Source organism: Salvelinus namaycush, chromosome 21 (genome assembly GCF_016432855.1).
Source record: "Salvelinus namaycush isolate Seneca chromosome 21, SaNama_1.0, whole genome shotgun sequence".
NCBI lineage: Eukaryota > Metazoa > Chordata > Actinopteri > Salmoniformes > Salmonidae > Salvelinus > Salvelinus namaycush.
Genome location: NC_052327.1, coordinates 49863524 through 49883578, shown reverse-complemented (window position 1 = coordinate 49883578; position 20055 = coordinate 49863524). Strand labels below are relative to the sequence as shown.

The window sequence follows — 20055 nt, the reverse complement described above, 5'->3', positions numbered from 1 at the left end:
CCTGTTGCTGACTGCTCTGTGCATGTTGCTGACTGCTCTGTGCCTGTTGCTGACTGCTCTCTTCCTGTTGCTGATTGCTCTCTTCCTGTTGCTGACTGCTCTCTTCCTGTTGCTGACTGCTCTGTGCATGTTGCTGACTGCTCTGTGCCTGTTGCTGACTGCTCTCTTCCTGTTGCTGATTGCTCTCTTCCTGTTGCTGACTGCTCTCTTCCTGTTGCTGATTGCTCTCTTCCTGTTGCTGACTGCTCTCTTCCTGTTGCTGACTGCTCTCTTCCTGTTGCTGACTGCTCTGTGCATGTTGCTGACTGCTCTGTGCCTGTTGCTGATTGCTCTCTTCCTGTTGCTGACTGCTCTCTTCCTGTTGCTGACTGCTCTCTTCCTGTTGCTGACTGCTCTGTGCATGTTGCTGACTGCTCTGTGCCTGTTGCTGATTGCTCTCTTCCTGTTGCTGACTGCTCTGTGCATGTTGCTGACTGCTCTGTGCCTGTTGCTGATTGCTCTCTTCCTGTTGCTGACTGCTCTCTTCCTGTTGCTGACTGCTCTCTTCCTGTTGCTGACTGCTCTGTGCATGTTGCTGACTGCTCTGTGCCTGTTGCTGACTGCTCTCTTCCTGTTGCTGACTGCTCTCTTCCTGTTGCTGACTGCTCTCTTCCTGTTGCTGACTGCTCTGTGCATGTTGCTGACTGCTCTGTGCCTGTTGCTGACTGCTCTCTTCCTGTTGCTGACTGCTCTCTTCCTGTTGCTGACTGCTCTGTGCCTGTTGCTGACTGCTCTCTTCCTGTTGCTGACTGCTCTGTGCCTGTTGCTGACTGCTCTGTGCCTGTTGCTGACTGCTCTCTTCCTGTTCCTGACTGCTCTCTTCCTGTTGCTGACTGCTCTGTGCCTGTTGCTGACTGCTCTCTTCCTGTTGCTGACTGCTCTCTTCCTGTTGCTGACTGCTCTCTTCCTGTTGCTGACTGCTCTCTTCCTGTTGCTGACTGCTCTCTTCCTGTTGCTGACTGCTCTCTTCCTGTTGCTGACTGCTCTCTTCCTGTTGCTGATTGCTCTCTTCCTGTTGCTGATTGCTCTCTTCCTGTTGCTGATTGCTCTCTCCCTGTTGCTGATTGCTCTCTTCCTGTTGCTGATTGCTCTCTTCCTGTTGCTGATTGCTCTCTTCCTGTTGCTGATTGCTCTCTTCCTGTTGCTGATTGCTCTCTTCCTGTTGCTGATTGCTCTCTTCCTGTTGCTGATTGCTCTCTCCCTGTTGCTGACTGCTCTCTTCCTGTTGCTGATTGCTCTCTTCCTGTTGCTGACTGCTCTCTTCCTGTTGCTGATTGCTCTCTTCCTGTTGCTGATTGCTCTCTTCCTGTTGTTGACTGCTCTGTGCCTGTTGCTGACTGCTCTCTTCCTGTTGCTGACTGCTCTCTTCCTGTTGTTGACTGCTCTGTGCATGTTGCTGACTGCTCTGTGCATGTTGCTGACTGCTCTGTGCCTGTTGCTGACTGCTCTCTTCCTGTTGCTGACTGCTCTCTTCCTGTTGCTGACTGCTCTCTTCCTGTTGCTGACTGCTCTCTTCCTGTTGCTGACTGCTCTCTTCCTGTTGCTGACTGCTCTCGTCCTGTTGCTGACTGCTCTGTGCATGTTGCTGACTGCTCTGTGCCTGTTGCTGATTGCTCTCTTCCTGTTGCTGACTGCTCTCTTCCTGTTGCTGACTGCTCTCTTCCTGTTGCTGACTGCTCTGTGCATGTTGCTGACTGCTCTCTTACTGTTGCTGACTGCTCTCTTCCTGTTGCTGACTGCTCTGTGCATGTTGCTGACTGCTCTGTGCCTGTTGCTGACTGCTCTGTGCCTGTTGCTGACTGCTCTCTTCCTGTTGCTGACTGCTCTCTTCCTGTTGCTGACTGCTCTCTTGCTGTTGCTGACTGCTCTCTTCCTGTTGCTGACTGCTCTCTTCCTGTTGCTGATTGCTCTCTTCCTGTTGCTGACTGCTCTCGTCCTGTTGCTGACTGCTCTCTTCCTGTTGCTGACTGCTCTCTTCATGTTGCTGACTGCTCTCGTCCTGTTGCTGATTGCTCTCGTCCTGTTGCTGACTGCTCTGTGCCTGTTGCTGACTGCTCTCGTCCTGTTGTTGACTGCTCTCGTCCTGTTGTTGACTGCTCTGTGCCTGTCACTGCTGCTCTTAGAGGACAGGAATGAACAGCTGGTCGGCCGGCCCAAAAAACGGACAGTACTTTACTGCCCACGACACATATGGTCACATCAGCACAACTTCTGCTGATCTGACTGTGCAGAGCCTGCCCTCCTCTCTCTAGTCTCTAAAACAACCACCACTTCACTGACAACCAGGGTTAGGGCCATTTCACCAGGTTCAGGGGTTCTAGGTTGGAAGTAGGGTTAGGGCCATTTCACCAGAGATAGGGGTTCTAGGTTGGAAGTAGGGTTAGGGCCATTTCACCAGAGACAGGGGTTCTAGGTTGGAAGTAGGGTTAGGGCCATTTCACCAGAGATAGGGGTTCTAGGTTGGAAGTAGGGTTAGGGCCATTTCACCAGAGATAGGGGTTCTAGGTTGGAAGTAGGGTTAGGGCCATTTCACCAGAGATAGGGGTTCTAGGTTGGAAGTAGGGTTAGGGCCATTTCACCAGAGACAGGGGTTCTAGGTTGGAAGTAGGGTTAGGGCCATTTCACCAGAGACAGGGGTTCTAGGTTGGAAGTAGGGTTAGGGCCATTTCACCAGAGATAGGGGTTCTAGGTTGGAAGTAGGGTTAGGGCCATTTCACCAGAGACAGGGGTTCTAGGTTGGAAGTAGGGTTAGGGCCATTTCACCAGAGATAGGGGTTCTAGGTTGGAAGTAGGGTTAGGGCCATTTCACCAGAGATAGGGGTTCTAGGATGGAAGTAGGGTTAGGGCCATTTCACCAGAGATAGGGGTTATAGGTTGGAAGTAGGGTTAGGGCCATTTCACCAGAGATAGGGGTTCTAGGTTGGAAGTAGGGTTAGGGCCATTTCACCAGAGATAGGGGTTCTAGGTTGGAAGTAGGGTTAGGGCCATTTCACCAGAGATAGGGGTTCTAGGTTGGAAGTAGGGTTAGGGCCATTTCACCAGAGATAGGGGTTCTAGGTTGGAAGTAGGGTTAGGGCCATTTCACCAGAGACAGGGGTTCTAGGTTGGAAGTAGGGTTAGGGCCATTTCACCAGAGATAGGGGTTCTAGGTTGGAAGTAGGGTTAGGGCCATTTCACCAGAGACAGGGGTTCTAGGTTGGAAGTAGGGTTAGGGCCATTTCACCAGAGACAGGGGTTCTAGGTTGGAAGTAGGGTTAGGGCCATTTCACCAGAGATAGGGGTTCTAGGTTGGAAGTAGGGTTAGGGCCATTTCACCAGAGACAGGGGTTCTAGGTTGGAAGTAGGGTTAGGGCCATTTCACCAGAGATAGGGGTTCTAGGTTGGAAGTAGGGTTAGGGATCAATTCCATTCCAATTCAGTCCAATTCTGGAAGTATTTTGAACATTCTAATTGTAATTCTAAATTCTAATTGAAAAGCATGGAGAATATTTTTGGGGGGAATTGAAGTTGGAATGCTTGATAAAATTATATAATTTCTCTCTTTTTTTGCATACAATATAGCTCAGTATTTGAATTATTTATTTTATACAGGCATTTCTGCTCATCTTTATCAAGTGTATCAATAATTTCAGACCCCAATGTATTTACACTAAACAGAAATATGAACGAAACATGCAAAGTGTTGGTGCCATGTTAAATGAGATTAAATAAAATATCCCAGAAATGTTCCATACGCACAAAAAGCTTATTTCTCTAAAATGTTGTGAGCAAACGTAGTGAGCATTTCTCCTTTTCCAAGACAATCCATCCAGCTGACAGGTGTGGCATATCAAGAAGCTGATTAAACAGCATGATCATTACACAGGTGCACCTTGCGCCGGGGACAATAAAAGGCCACTCTAAAATGGGCAGTTTTGTCACACAACACAATACCACAGATGTCTCAAGATTTGAAGGAGCGTGCAATTGGCATGCTGACTGCAGGATTGTCCACCAGAGCTGTTGCCAAATAATTAAATGTTAATCTCTCTGCCTTAAGCCGCCTCCAACGTCGTTTTAGAGAATTTGGCAGTACGTCCAACCGGCCTCACAACCGCAGACCACGTGTAACCATGCCAGCCACATCCAGCTTCTTCACTTGCGGGATTGTCTGAGACCAGCCACATGGACAGCTGATGAAACTGTGGGTTTGGACACCCAAAGAACTTCTGCACAAACTGTCAGAAACCGTCTCGGGGAAGCTCATCTGCGTGTTCGTTGTCCTGACTGTAGTTCGTCGTCGTAACCGACTTCAGTGAGCAAATGCTCAACTTTGATGGCCACTGGCACGCTGGAGAAGTGTGCTCTTCACGGATGAATTCCGATTTCAATTGTACCGGGCAGATGGTAGACAGTGTCTATGGGGTCGTGTGAGTGAGCAGTTTGCTGATGTCAACGTTGTGAACAGAGTGCCCCATGGTGGCGGTGGGGTTATGGTATGGGCAGGCATAAACTACGGACAATGAACACAATTGCATTTTATCGATGGCAATTTGAATGCACAGAGATACCGTGATGAGATCTTGAGTCCCATTGTCAATCCATTAATCCGCCGCCATCATCTCATGTTTCAGCATGATAATGCACGGCCCCATGTTGCAAGGATCTGTAAACAATTAATGGAAGCTTAAAATTTCCCAGTTCATCCATGGCCTTCATACTCACCAGACATGTCATTGAGCATGTTTAGGATGCTCTGGATCGAAGTGTACGACTGCGTGTTCCAGAGCCCTCCATTATCCAGCAACTTCTCACAGCCATTGTAGAGGAGTGGGACAACATTCCACAGGCCACAATCAACATCCTGATCAACTCCATGTGAGTGAAGGAGATGTGTTGCGCTGCATGAGGCAAATGGTGGTCACACCAGATACTGACTGTGTTTCTGATCCAAGCCCTTACCTTTATTTAAAGGTATCTGTGACCAACAGATGCATATCTGTATTCCCAGTCATGTGAAATCCATAGATTAGGGCTTAATACATTTTTTTAAATGGACTGATTTCCGTATATGAACTGTAACTCAGTAAAATCTTTGAAATTGTAACATGTTGTCACGCCCTGGCCATAGAGAGGTTTTTATTCTCTATTTTGGTTAGGCCAGGGTGTGACTAGGGTGGGCATTCTAGTTTGTTTATTTCTATGTTTTCTATTTCTTTGTGTTTGGCCGGGTGTGGTTCTCAATCAGAGGCAGCTGTCTATTGTTGTCTCTGATTGAGAACCATAGTTAGGTATCCCTTTTTTCCACCTGTTTTTGTGGGAAGTTGACTTTTGTTTAGGGCACATAGCCTTTAGCTTCACGGTTTGTTTTGGTAGTGTTTATTGTTTTGTTGGCGACATCTACTATTAAAAGTATGTACGCTCACTTGGTCCTCTCCTTTCAACAGCCGTGACACATGTTGCGTTTATATTTTTGTTCAGTGTATGTACAGTCTTTCAGAGGGGTTCCATTAAAAGTAGAAGTCACATTTTGATTGGACCTTGTGTGCAATTGACCAATAAAGTGATCTTCATGTTAATTTGATCACCCTGCTGTTGCAGGAAATGAAAACTTGGAGTGTATTCAAGGTTTAAAAAGGCTTCTAAAGTTTGTCATTTTCACCTTTTTTTTTAAAGAAGAAAAGTTGACGTTCATTTACTGCATTTCTACGCAATTAAACAAATTTAAAATAAAATTTGGAGAACAGCAAATACAAACAAAAATGACATAGAGTCTAATCAGAGACGTAGTGACATAGAGTAGGCCTAATCAGAGACGTAGTGACATAGAGTAGGCCTAATCAGAGACGTAGTGACATAGAGTAGGCCTAATCAGAGACGTAGTGACATAGAGTAGGCCTAATCAGAGACGTAGTGACATAGAGTAGGCCTAATCAGAGACGTAGTGACATAGAGTAGGCCTAATCAGAAACGTAGTGACATAGAGTAGGCCTAATCAGAGACGTAGTGACATAGAGTAGGCCTAATCAGAAACGTAGTGACATAGAGTAGGCCTAATCAGAAACGTAGTGACATAGAGTAGGCCTAATCAGAGACGTAGTGACATAGAGTAGGCCTAATCAGAGACGTAGTGACAGAGTAGGCCTAATCAGAGACGTAGTGACATAGAGTAGGCCTAATCAGAGACGTAGTGACATAGAGTAGGTCTAATCAGAGACGTAGTGACATAGAGTAGGTCTAATCAGAGACGTAGTGACATAGAGTAGGACTAATCAGAAACGTAGTGACATAGAGTAGGCCTAATCAGAGACGTAGTGACATAGAGTAGGCCTAATCAGAGACGTAGTGACATAGAGTAGGTCTAATCAGAGACGTAGTGACATAGAGTAGGCCTAATCAGAGACGTAGTGACATAGAGTAGGCCTAATCAGAGACGTAGTGACATAGAGTAGGCCTAATCAGAGACGTAGTGACATAGAGTAGGCCTAATCAGAAACGTAGTGACATAGAGTAGGCCTAATCATCGGATGGGGCCACAGTGTCTCCTGACCCCTCCTGTCTCAGCCTCCAGTATTCATGCTGCAGTAGTTTGTGTCGGGGGGCTAGGGCCAGTCTGTTATATCTGGAGTATTTCTGCTGTCTTATCCGGTGTCCTGTGTGAATTTAAGTATGCTCTCTCTAATTCTCTCTTTCTCTCTTTCTTTCTTTCTTTCTTTCTTTCTCTCTCTCAGAGGACCTGAGCCCTAGGACCATGCCTCAGGACTACCTGGCATGATGACTCCTTGTTGTCCCCAGTCCACCTGGCCGTGCTGCTGCTCCAGTTTCAACTGTTCTGCCTGCGGTTATGGAACCCTGACCTGTTCACTGTGATTACTATTATTTGACCATGCTGGTCATTTATGAACATTTGAACATCTTGGCCATGTTCTGTTATAATCTCCACCCGGCACAGCCAGAAGAGGACTGGCCACCCCTCATAGCCTGGTTTCTCTCTAGGTTTCTTCCTAGGTTTTGGCCTTTCTAGGGAGTTTTTCCTAGCCACCGTGCTTCTACACCTGTACAGCACTTTGATATATCAGCTGATGTAAGAAGGGCTATATAAATACATTTGATGATGATTTACTAATCAGAGGTCCCTCACAGGTGGCACAGTGGTCTAAGAGACTGCATCGCAGTGCTAGCTGTGCCACCAGAGATTCTAGGTTCGAGCCCAGGCTCTGCCGCAGCCGGCCGCGACCGGGAGGCTCATGGGGCGACGCACAATTGTCCCAGCGTCGTGCGGGTTAGGGAGGGTTTGGCCTGCAGGGATATTCTTGTCTCATCGTGCACTAGCAACTCCTGTGGCGGGCCGGGCGCAGTGCACGCTGACACCACCGGCTGGCTTCTGGATTGGATGTGCGCTGTGTCAAGAAGCAGTGCGGCTTGGTTGGGTTGTGTTTCGGAGGAAGCATGGCTCTCGACCTTCGCCTCTCCCGAGTCCGAAAGGGTGTTGCAGCGATGAGACAAGACAGTAACTACTACCAATTGGATACCATGAAATTGGGGAGAAAAATAATAAAAAATAAAAAAAGATTTACTAATCAGAGACGTTCATTCTCCTTTCTTTGCACAGGCCTTTTTACAAACACTTTTCATGCTGTATATGCAACCTACTTTTTACTACTCTGCTGACAAACAGATCAGTAAAAACGACCTTGTCTTGAATGCAACAGTGAAGCCATGAAGGGGAGACAGAAATTGTACAATATGACGTCCATCTAGCCTGGGCGAGGAAATTATTTTATACATACACGCACGCACGCACGCACGCACGCACGCACGCACGCACGCACGCACGCACGCACGCACGCACGCACACACACACACACACACACACATAGACACATAGACACATAGACAGAAGTCAGCAAAGAAGTCAGCAAAGAGAGGCCCAGCTCGCGCTCCAGCTTATCCCGGTAACGGGATCCGTGCGCTAACATTAAGACAGTTCCCTAGTAACATTAAGACAGTTCCCTAGTAACATTAAGACAGTTCCCAAAATCAGTATTTCAAAAACGTTTTTTAGATTATCGTCACAGTATAGTTACAGAAACAACTTGTGCTCATATACATGTAACTTCATCACCACATATACATGTAACTTCATCACCACATCTCCCCCTACCTTCCTCTGTCCTCCCCTCCTCTCTGTCCTCCCCTTCTCCTCTCTCCTCCCTACCGTCCTCCCCTCCTCCTCTCTCCCTCCTACCTTCCTCTGTCCTCCCCTCCTCTCCTCTCTCCCCCTACCTTCCTCTGTCCTCCCCTCCTCCTCTCTCCCCCCTACCTTCCTCTGTCCTCCCCTCCTCTCTCCCCTACCTTCCTCTGTCCTCCCCTCCTCCTCTCTCCCCCCTACCTTCCTCTGTCCTCCCCTCCTCTCTCCCCCCTACCTTCCTCTGTCCTCCCCTCCTCCTCTCTCCCCCCTACCTTCCTCTGTCCTCCCCTCCTCCTCTCTCCCCCCTACCTTCCCCTGTCCTCCCCCCTCTCCCCCCCCCACCTTCCCATGTCCTCACCCCCCCCCCCCCCCCCCCCCCCCCCAAACACCCTCCCATTAAACTAATTGTGAGGTCATAATCCTGCCTGATGTGTGCTTCTAATATCTTGAACAGTCATGTTACTCTATTTTAATTACCCCATTTTAAAAAGCCCTGACCTAGCTCATAGCGGTCCGGCCTGCTGCACACTCTCTCTCTCTGTAATCCCATGGCCTCACTAAATGTAATTCAGATGAGTGTGGGGGGGGGGGGGACGACACTGTAACACATCAGGATAGGAGGATAAGTCCCAACATGCCAGGACAGTGGACATGTCCTGTTGATGAGAGCAGAGAGAGAGAACTCAAGGTTAAAATGATACGGGAAAAAAACATTTTATGTGTGTGGTGAAGAACAGATGGCATGATGGAACGAATGCACTTGTTTGTGTTGGTGTGGTATGAAATAAATAGTTGTGAGACAGGATCTCTCTCTCTCTCTCTCTCTCTGAGCACACATATGTACACACACAGACATATCCATATTGAGTCAAAACAAACTGAGCCTAAAAGATCAGTACCAGCAGTATTAGTCGGATATGAATATGCCTGGAACTGCAAAATGAATATGCATGCCAGTAGTCAAATCTAAAAACGGTATTTAAATTGAACTGGCATCTATGTTTGAGCTTTACTTCGGACAAGACCCAATAGGAGCATTGAGTTTAAATTTAAAAAACAGAAAGAGTCTTGACTTTCATCAGCTGACACCATCTCAAACAGCTTAGCTTTGGACACTGTACCCTGTGAAGATAACACCAAGGGTGACCACAAACTTTTCTTCATATGTTACTGAAAAGCTTAACTTGGTGAGCTAGTAAACTATGCTAGGTTATTATCGCAACAATGAATCGGAGAGGGTGTGAAAACTACGAGAGGCCTTTAACTTGTCTAAATCAGACACTTGTCTGGTTTCAGTCAAATTATTCAGTAACCTAATTAATGACTGATAAAGATCCTCAGGAACGATAATTACCTAAAATCACTGTATGGGTGAATGATCCAAAATCCTGCAGACTTGACGCGTTCTCTCTCGTGTTCCACGGCCCTCTCGCTCCCCAACATTCTCAGAGAGAACTTGTTGACTCCTGGTTGAAGCATCGCCCCGAACTGCCGGTGCATGAAGCCCGCCCGGTACAACTGCTCTGCTTCGTCTGGCATGATCGGTTCGGTTCCTTCTAACTTGATGAAAGTGGACTGATCGAAGACGGACGATCGGCGATGTGCACCAGCACTGCGACCGCCGGCACCCTGAACTCCCAGCTCGCCCCCTCCGGGGTAACTCTCTTCTTTAGCACCGGTGTCTGCCTCGGAGATCAGCCTCCGCTGCTCAGCTGGATCTGACCCAAGAGTAAGTCGACCAGTGATGGAGGAAAGGCGACCTCTGACCAGACGACAGTCCCCATTCAAGTTGGTCTTGATGGCAATGTCCGTTTCCAAGTCTCCGGCAGTTCCGCTCTTGGGGTCCCGGTCCCCGTTGCTCTTCCAGCTGCTGGTGGGGGATGGTCCAGGAGGAGGGAGAGACTTCAGCCTGATACCGGTACTTTTCTTCTTGGTGTCGTCGCCACCACCGTATTCTCCTCCGTCGTCAACCATCACAGATACAGAGCCTTTTTGATCAATGTTTTGCGGCAAGCTGTACAGCCTTTTGCGCATGGATGAATGAAACCTATCCATTAGATGGTATTTAGGAACAAATGCGACAGATACGCACTAGTCTGGGCTACGAGAAAAACGCGTTGGACAAAGATACACAAATATACACGCTATGATGATTACAAAACATGTATTTCATAAACTCAAACGGCGCAGGTTTGCGAAAGCAGTGACGGCGCATCTGCAGCAGAACAGGGACAGTTCGAATCTTACTTGACACTTGAAATGTGCTGCTGTCTGCTCCGGGTTGCAACAGTTCGTACCGCTTCGGCGCGACGGTCATATTACGGTAGGCCTACATGTCCGGGAACTCAATGAATGACATCCAGCTATTAAGGTATTCCTAAATCAGAGTGTAGTAGCCTAGATGACGACAACACATCAGGGGTACTGATGCTGTCTGCATGCTGTCTGCGCTAATTATCGGACGTGCCAGTCGGGAGGCAGAGTGAGGAAGGATGCTGGCTGGCTTGTGTCTCTGTGGTCCTTAATGACAAAGCATGATCTCCTCTCTCTCCTGATTCTCCTCCCCAAATATTAAAGCCCTGGCTAGCTGGCTGTCAATAGGAAATTATGACATGCAGCCTTCCACGCAGTCAGTCAGTCCTCACCAGCTTACATTCAAACACCGCTGGCTGCTGTGTGTGCTGATATCGATGATCTACCGGGTTGCCATAGGAGCGCTGCTCTCAGCATCCCAGTCCAGCAGGAGTCAGGCTGGGTGATAAGAGGGTGTGATTTAAAAACACCCTTGACAGTCTTGGATGATATACTTTGTTGTAAATGATAAACTATAGGCTGCTACACACACACACACACACACACACAAAGACACACTGGTTCACACCTGAACTGCTGTTATTTATCTGGGTTAATTGATGGGTCAATGACATTCACAAATAACATTTCCGTTTTACTTCCTGAATTGAAATGTATCCAACTGTGCTGGTCATACAGAAAGACAATGACCTCCTCCCAAATGGTTCCCTACTCCCTATATATAGTGCACTACTTTTGACCAGAGACCTATGGACCCTAGTGCACTATATAGGGACTAGGGTGCCATTATTTAGGATCTAAATGGCTTTGTTTAATTGTCTTAAGGGGCAGAGAGAGAAGGGAAATTAGCTTTCCAACAACTGCTTCTGTTATTATGGTATCTAGCCGTCTGATAGAGTCATTGTATTGGTGCTGTGTGTGTGTGTGTGTGTGTGTGTGTGTGTGTGTGTGTGTGTGTGTGTGTGTGTGTGTGTGTGTGTGTGTGTGTGTGTGTGTGTGTGTGTGTGTGTGTGTGTAAGTGTGTGTGTGTGGGGGTGGGGGGGGCATCTGTCGAATAAACGTTTATTTATTTACTGAAAAAACTATTTTTTATCTTTGAATAAACCAACTGGTAGTCCTTTATTACAAATCAGATTTGCCAAGCTATGCTTTGTTCTCCAGTCTGTGTGTGTGTGTGTGTGTGTGTGTGTGTGTGTGTGTGTGTGTGTGTGTGTGTGTGTGTGTGTGTGTGTGTGTGTGTGTGTGTGTGTGTGTGTGTGTGTGTCCATTATGACATCTGTGATGTTCCGACCACTGTGTGACAACCTCAGTCCAGATGTTGTGCCCCGTTGTATTAAATGGTTCTGCCAGATAGCTGACTCTCTATATGGGATACATGGTTCTGCCAGATAGCTGACTCTCTATATGGGATACATGGTTCTGCCAGATAGCTGACTCTCTATATGGGATACATGGTTCTGCCAGATAGCTGACTCTCTATATGGGATACATGGTTCTGCCAGATAGCTGACTCTATATGGGATACATGGTTCTGCCAGATAGCTGACTCTCTATATGGGATACATGGTTCTGCCAGATAGCTGACTCTATATGGGATACATGGTTCTGCCAGATAGCTGACTCTCTATATGGGATACATGGTTCTGCCAGATAGCTGACTCTCTATATGGGATACATGGTTCTGCCAGATAGCTGACTCTATATGGGATACATGGTTCTGCCAGATAGCTGACTCTCTATATGGGATACATGGTTCTGCCAGATAGCTGACTCTCTATATGGGATACATGGTTCTGCCAGATAGCTGACTCTCTATATGGGATACATGGTTCTGCCAGATAGCTGACTCTCTATATGGGATACATGGTTCTGCCAGATAGCTGACTCTCTATATGGGATACATGGTTCTGCCAGATAGCTGACTCTCTATATGGGATACATGGTTCTGCCAGATAGCTGACTCTCTATATGGGATACATGGTTCTGCCAGATAGCTGACTCTATATGGGATACATGGTTCTGCCAGATAGCTGACTCTCTATATGGGATACATGGTTCTGCCAGATAGCTGACTCTATATGGGATACATGGTTCTGCCAGATAGCTGACTCTCTATATGGGATACATGGTTCTGCCAGATAGCTGACTCTCTATATGGGATACATGGTTCTGCCAGATAGCTGACTCTATATGGGATACATGGTTCTGCCAGATAGCTGACTCTCTATATGGGATACATGGTTCTGCCAGATAGCTGACTCTCTATATGGGATACATGGTTCTGCCAGATAGCTGACTCTCTATATGGGATACATGGTTCTGCCAGATAGCTGACTCTCTATATGGGATACATGGTTCTGCCAGATAGCTGACTCTCTATATGGGATACATGGTTCTGCCAGATAGCTGACTCTCTATATGGGATACATGGTTCTGCCAGATAGCTGACTCTCTATATGAGACAATAGTGCCCCCTTCAGTTGTGCTTCTGCTGTTCGGGTCTGGATGGAAGAGTTCTGGACTTGCGCTAAAAACAGAGAGAATTATGAGCCCGATGATGGAGAAATGAAAGATGCATGTAGTCACACACACACACACACCGCACACCCCGTACACACACTGTACACACCCCGTAAACAAATCACCTATCTTGGGAGGTTTTAGCTTTATTTAGTTGGTAGCCTTTTCCCTGCATCAACCAGTAACTAACTACCTGTAGCTTTTCTACTCACACAGCGTTGTTGGTTCCTCATGTGACCACTAGGTGGTGCTGTTTTCACATTTAACAATAAAACAGGCAGCACAATGTTTACAGCCCATGCCTGTCTGCTGGTTGTGAAGGGGTAGGTGTGTGTGTGTGTGTGTGTGTGTGTGTGTGTGTGTGTGTGTGTGTGTGTGTGTGTGTGTGTGTGTGTGTGTGTGTGTGTGTGTGTGTGTGTGTGTGTGTGTGTGTGTGTGATTGCAAGCTCGGAAATGGATGAAAATCAAGTCATCAACTGAAACAAACCATTTATTTTTAGGTTTTTATTCTTAAAAATGACTTGGGATTGATTTGGGGATTGCTTTACAAGTGTCAATCTTGACATACATAACATAGTTCCTGTTGTTCCACTGCCTCCTACCTAGCTCCAACTTCTAGATATACTGTATAACATTATCATCTATAGAGATCAACACGCTATCCAGTACGCTATCTATCAAAGCTCTAAATATGATTATAGATCACCATACAGCTAGCTATCCAGTACGCTATCTATCAAAGCTCTAAATATGATTATAGATCACCATACAGCTAGCTATCCAGTACGCTATCTATCAAAGCTCTAAATATGATTATAGATCACCATACAGCTAGCTATCCAGTACGCTATCTATCAAAGCTCTAAATATGATTATAGATCACCATACAGCTAGCTATCCAGTACGCTATCTATCAAAGCTCTAAATATGATTATAGATCACCATACAGCTAGCTATCCAGTACGATATCTATCAAAGCTCTAAATATGATTATAGATCACCATACAGCTAGCTATCCAGTACGCTATCTATCAAAGCTCTAAATATGATTATAGATCACCATACAGCTAGCTATCCAGTACGCTATCTATCAAAGCTCTAGAGATGATTATAGATCACCATACAGCTAGCTATCCAGTACGCTATCTATCAAAGCTCTAGAGATGATTAGAGAATCTAAAAGCTGCTAAGAGGGATTTGTATATATTAATATCAATATTGATTATTATTGCATAGGATAATAGCCATGCTATACACAATACACACTTTAGTTCAGTCAAACACAGCAGTTAGAAGGATTAGGAGGAGTTGTTACAATTACATACTAAATTAACTTTATAGAGATTTTTTTTAATTTCCATTATTTTTTCAAAATGTAAGTGCATCTCATGAATGAATATCCTTCATATTACTACATGTATGGTTATATAAGGTGGTTGGATACATACATACAGTACATGTTAAATATAGGAATTTTCAATCAAATTCAAAAGACATTGCAAAGCCCTTACTAAAATGTGAAACCAGAAATAATCTGATAAAATATGAATAAATAAGTAACCGATTTATAAAATGGTATTCAGCAGAATGATAAACTGTACAGATCTACTGTCATACCAGATTATAATTGGTGGCGTTTTTTTCCCTCCCTTTTTACATTGCAAAGTCTTTAGCACAAATAGTGATTATCTATCGAAGTAAACAAAAAACAAGTCTGAGTCCCAAGTGACACCCTATTCTATACCATTCACATTCAAATCTGGACTTTGAAAACATTTCCACTCCTGTTTCTTTAATCCGGGCCTGGTTTACACCTGGAACACCAGTTAGGTGTTAACAGGTAGAACAGAATAAACATCAGTTCTACATACCTCGTATGATAAGATTTGAATACTCCTACCCTATAGAGTGCAGTACTTTTGACCAGAGACCTTCGGGGGGGAGGGGGGAGGGGGGGGGGGGGGACTATATAGGGAAATACAGTGTCATTTGGGACGCAGGCCAAAAAGCCATGTCATGTCTGGACCAAACAGAAAGTTAGAATACCTTGCATGCATTACTTCAGAATTAAGTAAAAATTGGAAAATGATAAGAATTTTGATAAGAATACATAATCAATCAAACAATCAATAAACAGCGACAATCAATAACTGCATGCAGCAAACAATGGTTATAATGCTTCATAGACACTTCGTAAATCATTCATAATGTTATGGGATCACGTTCATTGATCACATTCTTCACCCTTATCACACGATAGCTAGATAATCCAATCAGAAGGCATGCCTCGTCATACAATACAGACATTTACAGAGGCTCCTCCTCCTCTTCAGCTCTACATCGTTTGATTGGCAGATAAATTCTTATTAACCCATTTCTATGAATCCTTCTCCTGGTTACCTTCATGTGGTCGATACATACATGTATAATATGTTATTATCTGTGGAAGGAAAAATAGGAAGCAAGTCATTACCGTGTAAATTAAATTGCTTTGGTTGTAATGGCACCATGGTTGGGGGATAATTCCATTTGAATTCAGTCAATTAAATTCACTTCCTGGATTTATTGAAATGGAATTGACCCCAACCCTGGCAGTTGTACACCACTTTCAGGGGCGATTTCATGTATAATATATAACTATCTGTCAGTTTATAATATATATAACTCAGAACAGCCTCAATTTGTCGGGGCATGGACTCTACAAAGCGTTCCAAAGGGATGCTGGCCCATGTTGACTCCAATGCTTCCCATAGTTGTGTCAAGTTGTCTGGATGTCCTTTGGGTGGTGGACCATTCATGATACACACGGGAAACTGTTGAGTGTGAAAAACCCTGTAGGCTTCCAGTTCTTGACTCACTCAAACCGGTGCGCCTGGAACCTACTACCATACCCCGTTTAAAGGCACTTGAATCTTTGGTCTTGCCCATTCTCCCTTTGAATGGAGCACATATGTAACAGTATAACTTTAGTCCGTCCCCTCGCACCGACCCGAGCGCGAACCAGGGACCCTCTGCACACATCAACAACAGTTACCCACAAAGCATCGTTACCGATGGGTAACGATGCTTCAAGGTCTCAAAGCGAGTGATGTCACCGATTGACACGCTATTAGCGCGCACCACCGCTAACTAGCTATCCATTTCACATCGGTTACACTCACCCCCCTTTCGACTTCCTCCTTTTCCGCAGCAACCAGTGATCCGGGTCACGGCACCAATGTAACAGTATAACTTTAGTCCAAGTCTCATTTGTCTCAAGGCTTAAAAATCCTTCTTTAACCATGTCTCCTCTCCTTCATTTACACTGATTTAAGTGGATTTAACAGGTGACATCAATAAGGGATTATAGCTTTCACCTGGATTCACCTGGTCAGTCTGTCGTGGAAAGAGCAGGCGTTCTTATTGTTTATCTATCTGTCAGTGGTATTGACGAGATTACATCTATCTGCCAGTGGTATTGACGAGATTACATCTATCTGCCAGTGGTAATGACGAGATTACATCTATCTGCCAGTGGTAATGACGAGATTACATCTATCTGCCAGTGGTAATGACGAGATTACATCTATCTGCCAGTGGTATTGACGAGATTACATCTATCTGCCAGTGGTAATGACGAGATTACATCTATCTGCCAGTGGTAATGACGAGATTACATCTATCTGCCAGTGGTAATGACGAGATTACATCTATCTGCCAGTGGTAATGACGAGATTACATCTATCTGCCAGTGGTAATGACGAGATTACATCTATCTGCCAGTGGTAATGACGAGATTACATCTATCTGCCAGTGGTAATGACGAGATTACATCTATCTGCCAGTGGTAATGACGAGATTACATCTATCTGCCAGTGGTAATGACGAGATTACATCTATATGTCAGTGGTATTGACGAGATTACATCTATCTGCCAGTGGTAATGACGAGATTACATCTATCTGCCAGTGGTAATGACGAGATTACATCTATCTGCCAGTGGTAATGACGAGATTACATCTATCTGCCAGTGGTAATGACGAGATTACATCTATCTGCCAGTGGTATTGACGAGATTACATCTATCTGCCAGTGGTAATGACGAGATTACATCTATCTGCCAGTGGTAATGACGAGATTACATCTATCTGCCAGTGGTAATGACGAGATTACATCTATCTGCCAGTGGTAATGACGAGATTACATCTATCTGCCAGTGGTAATGACGAGATTACATCTATCTGCCAGTGGTAATGACGAGATTACATCTATCTGCCAGTGGTAATGACGAGATTACATCTATCTGCCAGTGGTAATGACGAGATTACATCTATCTGCCAGTGGTAATGACGAGATTACATCTATCTGCCAGTGGTAATGACGAGATTACATCTATCTGTCAGTGGTATTGACGAGATTACATCTATCTGCCAGTGGTAATGACGAGATTACATCTATCTGCCAGTGGTAATGACGAGATTACATCTATCTGCCAGTGGTAATGACGAGATTACATCTATCTGCCAGTGGTAATGACGAGATTACATCTATCTGCCAGTGGTAATGACGAGATTACATCTATCTGCCAGTGGTATTGACGAGATTACATCTATCTGCCAGTGGTAATGACGAGATTACATCTATCTGCCAGTGGTAATGACGAGATTACATCTATCTGCCAGTGGTAATGACGAGATTACATCTATCTGCCAGTGGTAATGACGAGATTACATCTATCTGCCAGTGGTAATGACGAGATTACATCTATCTGCCAGTGGTATTGACGAGATTACATCTATCTGCCAGTGGTAATGACGAGATTACATCTATCTGCCAGTGGTAATGACGAGATTACATCTATCTGCCAGTGGTAATGACGAGATTACATCTATCTGCCAGTGGTAATGACGAGATTACATCTATCTGCCAGTGGTAATGACGAGATTACATCTATCTGCCAGTGGTATTGACGAGATTACATCTATCTGCCAGTGGTAATGACGAGATTACATCTATCTGCCAGTGGTAATGACGAGATTACATCTATCTGCCAGTGGTATTGACGAGATTACATCTATCTGCCAGTGGTAATGACGAGATTACATCTATCTGCCAGTGGTAATGACGAGATTACATCTATCTGCCAGTGGTAATGACGAGATTACATCTATCTGCCAGTGGTAATGACGAGATTACATCTATCTGCCAGTGGTAATGACGAGATTACATCTATATGTCAGTGGTATTGACGAGATTACATCTATCTGCCAGTGGTAATGACGAGATTACATCTATCTGCCAGTGGTAATGACGAGATTACATCTATCTGCCAGTGGTAATGACGAGATTACATCTATCTGCCAGTGGTAATGACGAGATTACATCTATCTGCCAGTGGTATTGACGAGATTACATCTATCTGCCAGTGGTATTGACGAGATTACATCTATCTGCCAGTGGTAATGACGAGATTACATCTATCTGCCAGTGGTAATGACGAGATTACATCTATCTGCCAGTGGTATTGACGAGATTACATCTATCTGCCAGTGGTAATGACGAGATGACATCTATCTGGCAGTGGTATTGACGAGATGACATCTATCTGCCAGTGGTATTGACGAGATTACATCTATCTGCCAGTGGTAATGACGAGATTACATCTATCTGCCAGTGGTAATGACGAGATTACATCTATCTGCCAGTGGTATTGACGAGATTACATCTATCTGCCAGTGGTAATGACGAGATTACATCTATCTGCCAGTGGTAATGACGAGATTACATCTATCTGCCAGTGGTAATGACGAGATTACATATATCTGCCAGTGGTAATGACGAGATTACATCTATATGTCAGTGGTATTGACGAGATTACATCTATCTGCCAGTGGTAATGACGAGATTACATCTATCTGCCAGTGGTAATGACGAGATTACATCTATCTGCCAGTGGTAATGACGAGATTACATCTATCTGCCAGTGGTAATGACGAGATTACATCTATCTGCCAGTGGTAATGACGAGATTACATCTATCTGCCAGTGGTAATGACGAGATTACATCTATCTGCCAGTGGTAATGACGAGATTACATCTATCTGCCAGTGGTAATGACGAGATTACATCTATCTGTCAGTGGTAATTACGAGATTACATCTATCTGCCAGTGGTAATGACGAGATTACATCTATCTGCCAGTGGTAATGACGAGATTACATCTATCTGCCAGTGGTAATGACGAGATTACATCTATCTGTCAGTGGTAATGATGAGATTACATCTATCTGTCAGTGGTAATGACGAGATTACATCTATCTGCCAGTGGTAATGACGAGATTACATATATCTGTCAGTGGTATTGACGAGATTACATCTATCTGCCAGTGGTAATGACGAGATTACATCTATCTGCCAGTGGTAATGACGAGATTACATCTATCTGTCAGTGGTAATGACGAGATTACATCTATCTGTCAGTGGTAATGACGAGATTACATCTATCTGTCAGTGGTAATGACGAGATTACATCTATCTGTCAGTGGTAATGACGAGATTACATCTATCTGCCAGTGGTAATGACGAGATTACATCTATCTGCCAGTGGTAATGACGAGATTACATCTATCTGCCAGTGGTAATGACGAGATTACATCTATCTGCCAGTGGTAATGACGAGATTACATCTATCTGCCAGTGGTAATGACGAGATTACATATATATGTCAGTGGTTTTGACGAGATTACATCTATCTGCCAGTGGTATTGACGAGATTACATCTATCTGCCAGTGGTATTGACGAGATTACATCTATCTGTCAGTGGTATTGACGAGATTACATCTATCTGCCAGTGGTAATGACGAGATTGCATCTATCTGCCAGTGGTAATGACGAGATTACATCTATCTGCCAGTGGTAATGACGAGATTACACCTGTCAGTGGTAATGACGATATTACATCTATCTGTCAGTGGTAATGACGATATTACATCTATCTGTCAGTGGTAATGACGAGATTACATCTATCTGTCAG

At 44.9% G+C, this 20055-nt stretch overlaps 2 protein-coding genes across 3 annotated transcripts in view; both read right to left on the bottom strand.

The window, feature by feature from the left end:
• LOC120065953 (potassium/sodium hyperpolarization-activated cyclic nucleotide-gated channel 3-like) overlaps positions 1-10183 on the bottom strand; it is a 46260-nt gene extending 36077 nt beyond the window's left edge. Inside the window, exon 1 of the mRNA XM_039016994.1 lies at positions 9564-10183. Coding sequence (XP_038872922.1) covers positions 9564-10183 — 620 coding nt within the window. The remainder of the gene's footprint in view (positions 1-9563) is intronic.
• A 3357-nt stretch (positions 10184-13540) lies between these two features.
• Positions 13541-20055, bottom strand: part of nptna (neuroplastin a) — a 56023-nt gene continuing 49508 nt past the window's right edge. For both annotated transcript variants that reach the window (XM_039017836.1, XM_039017837.1), the window contains exon 8: positions 13541-15482. The gene's annotated coding sequence lies outside the window, so the exon portion shown is untranslated. The remainder of the gene's footprint in view (positions 15483-20055) is intronic.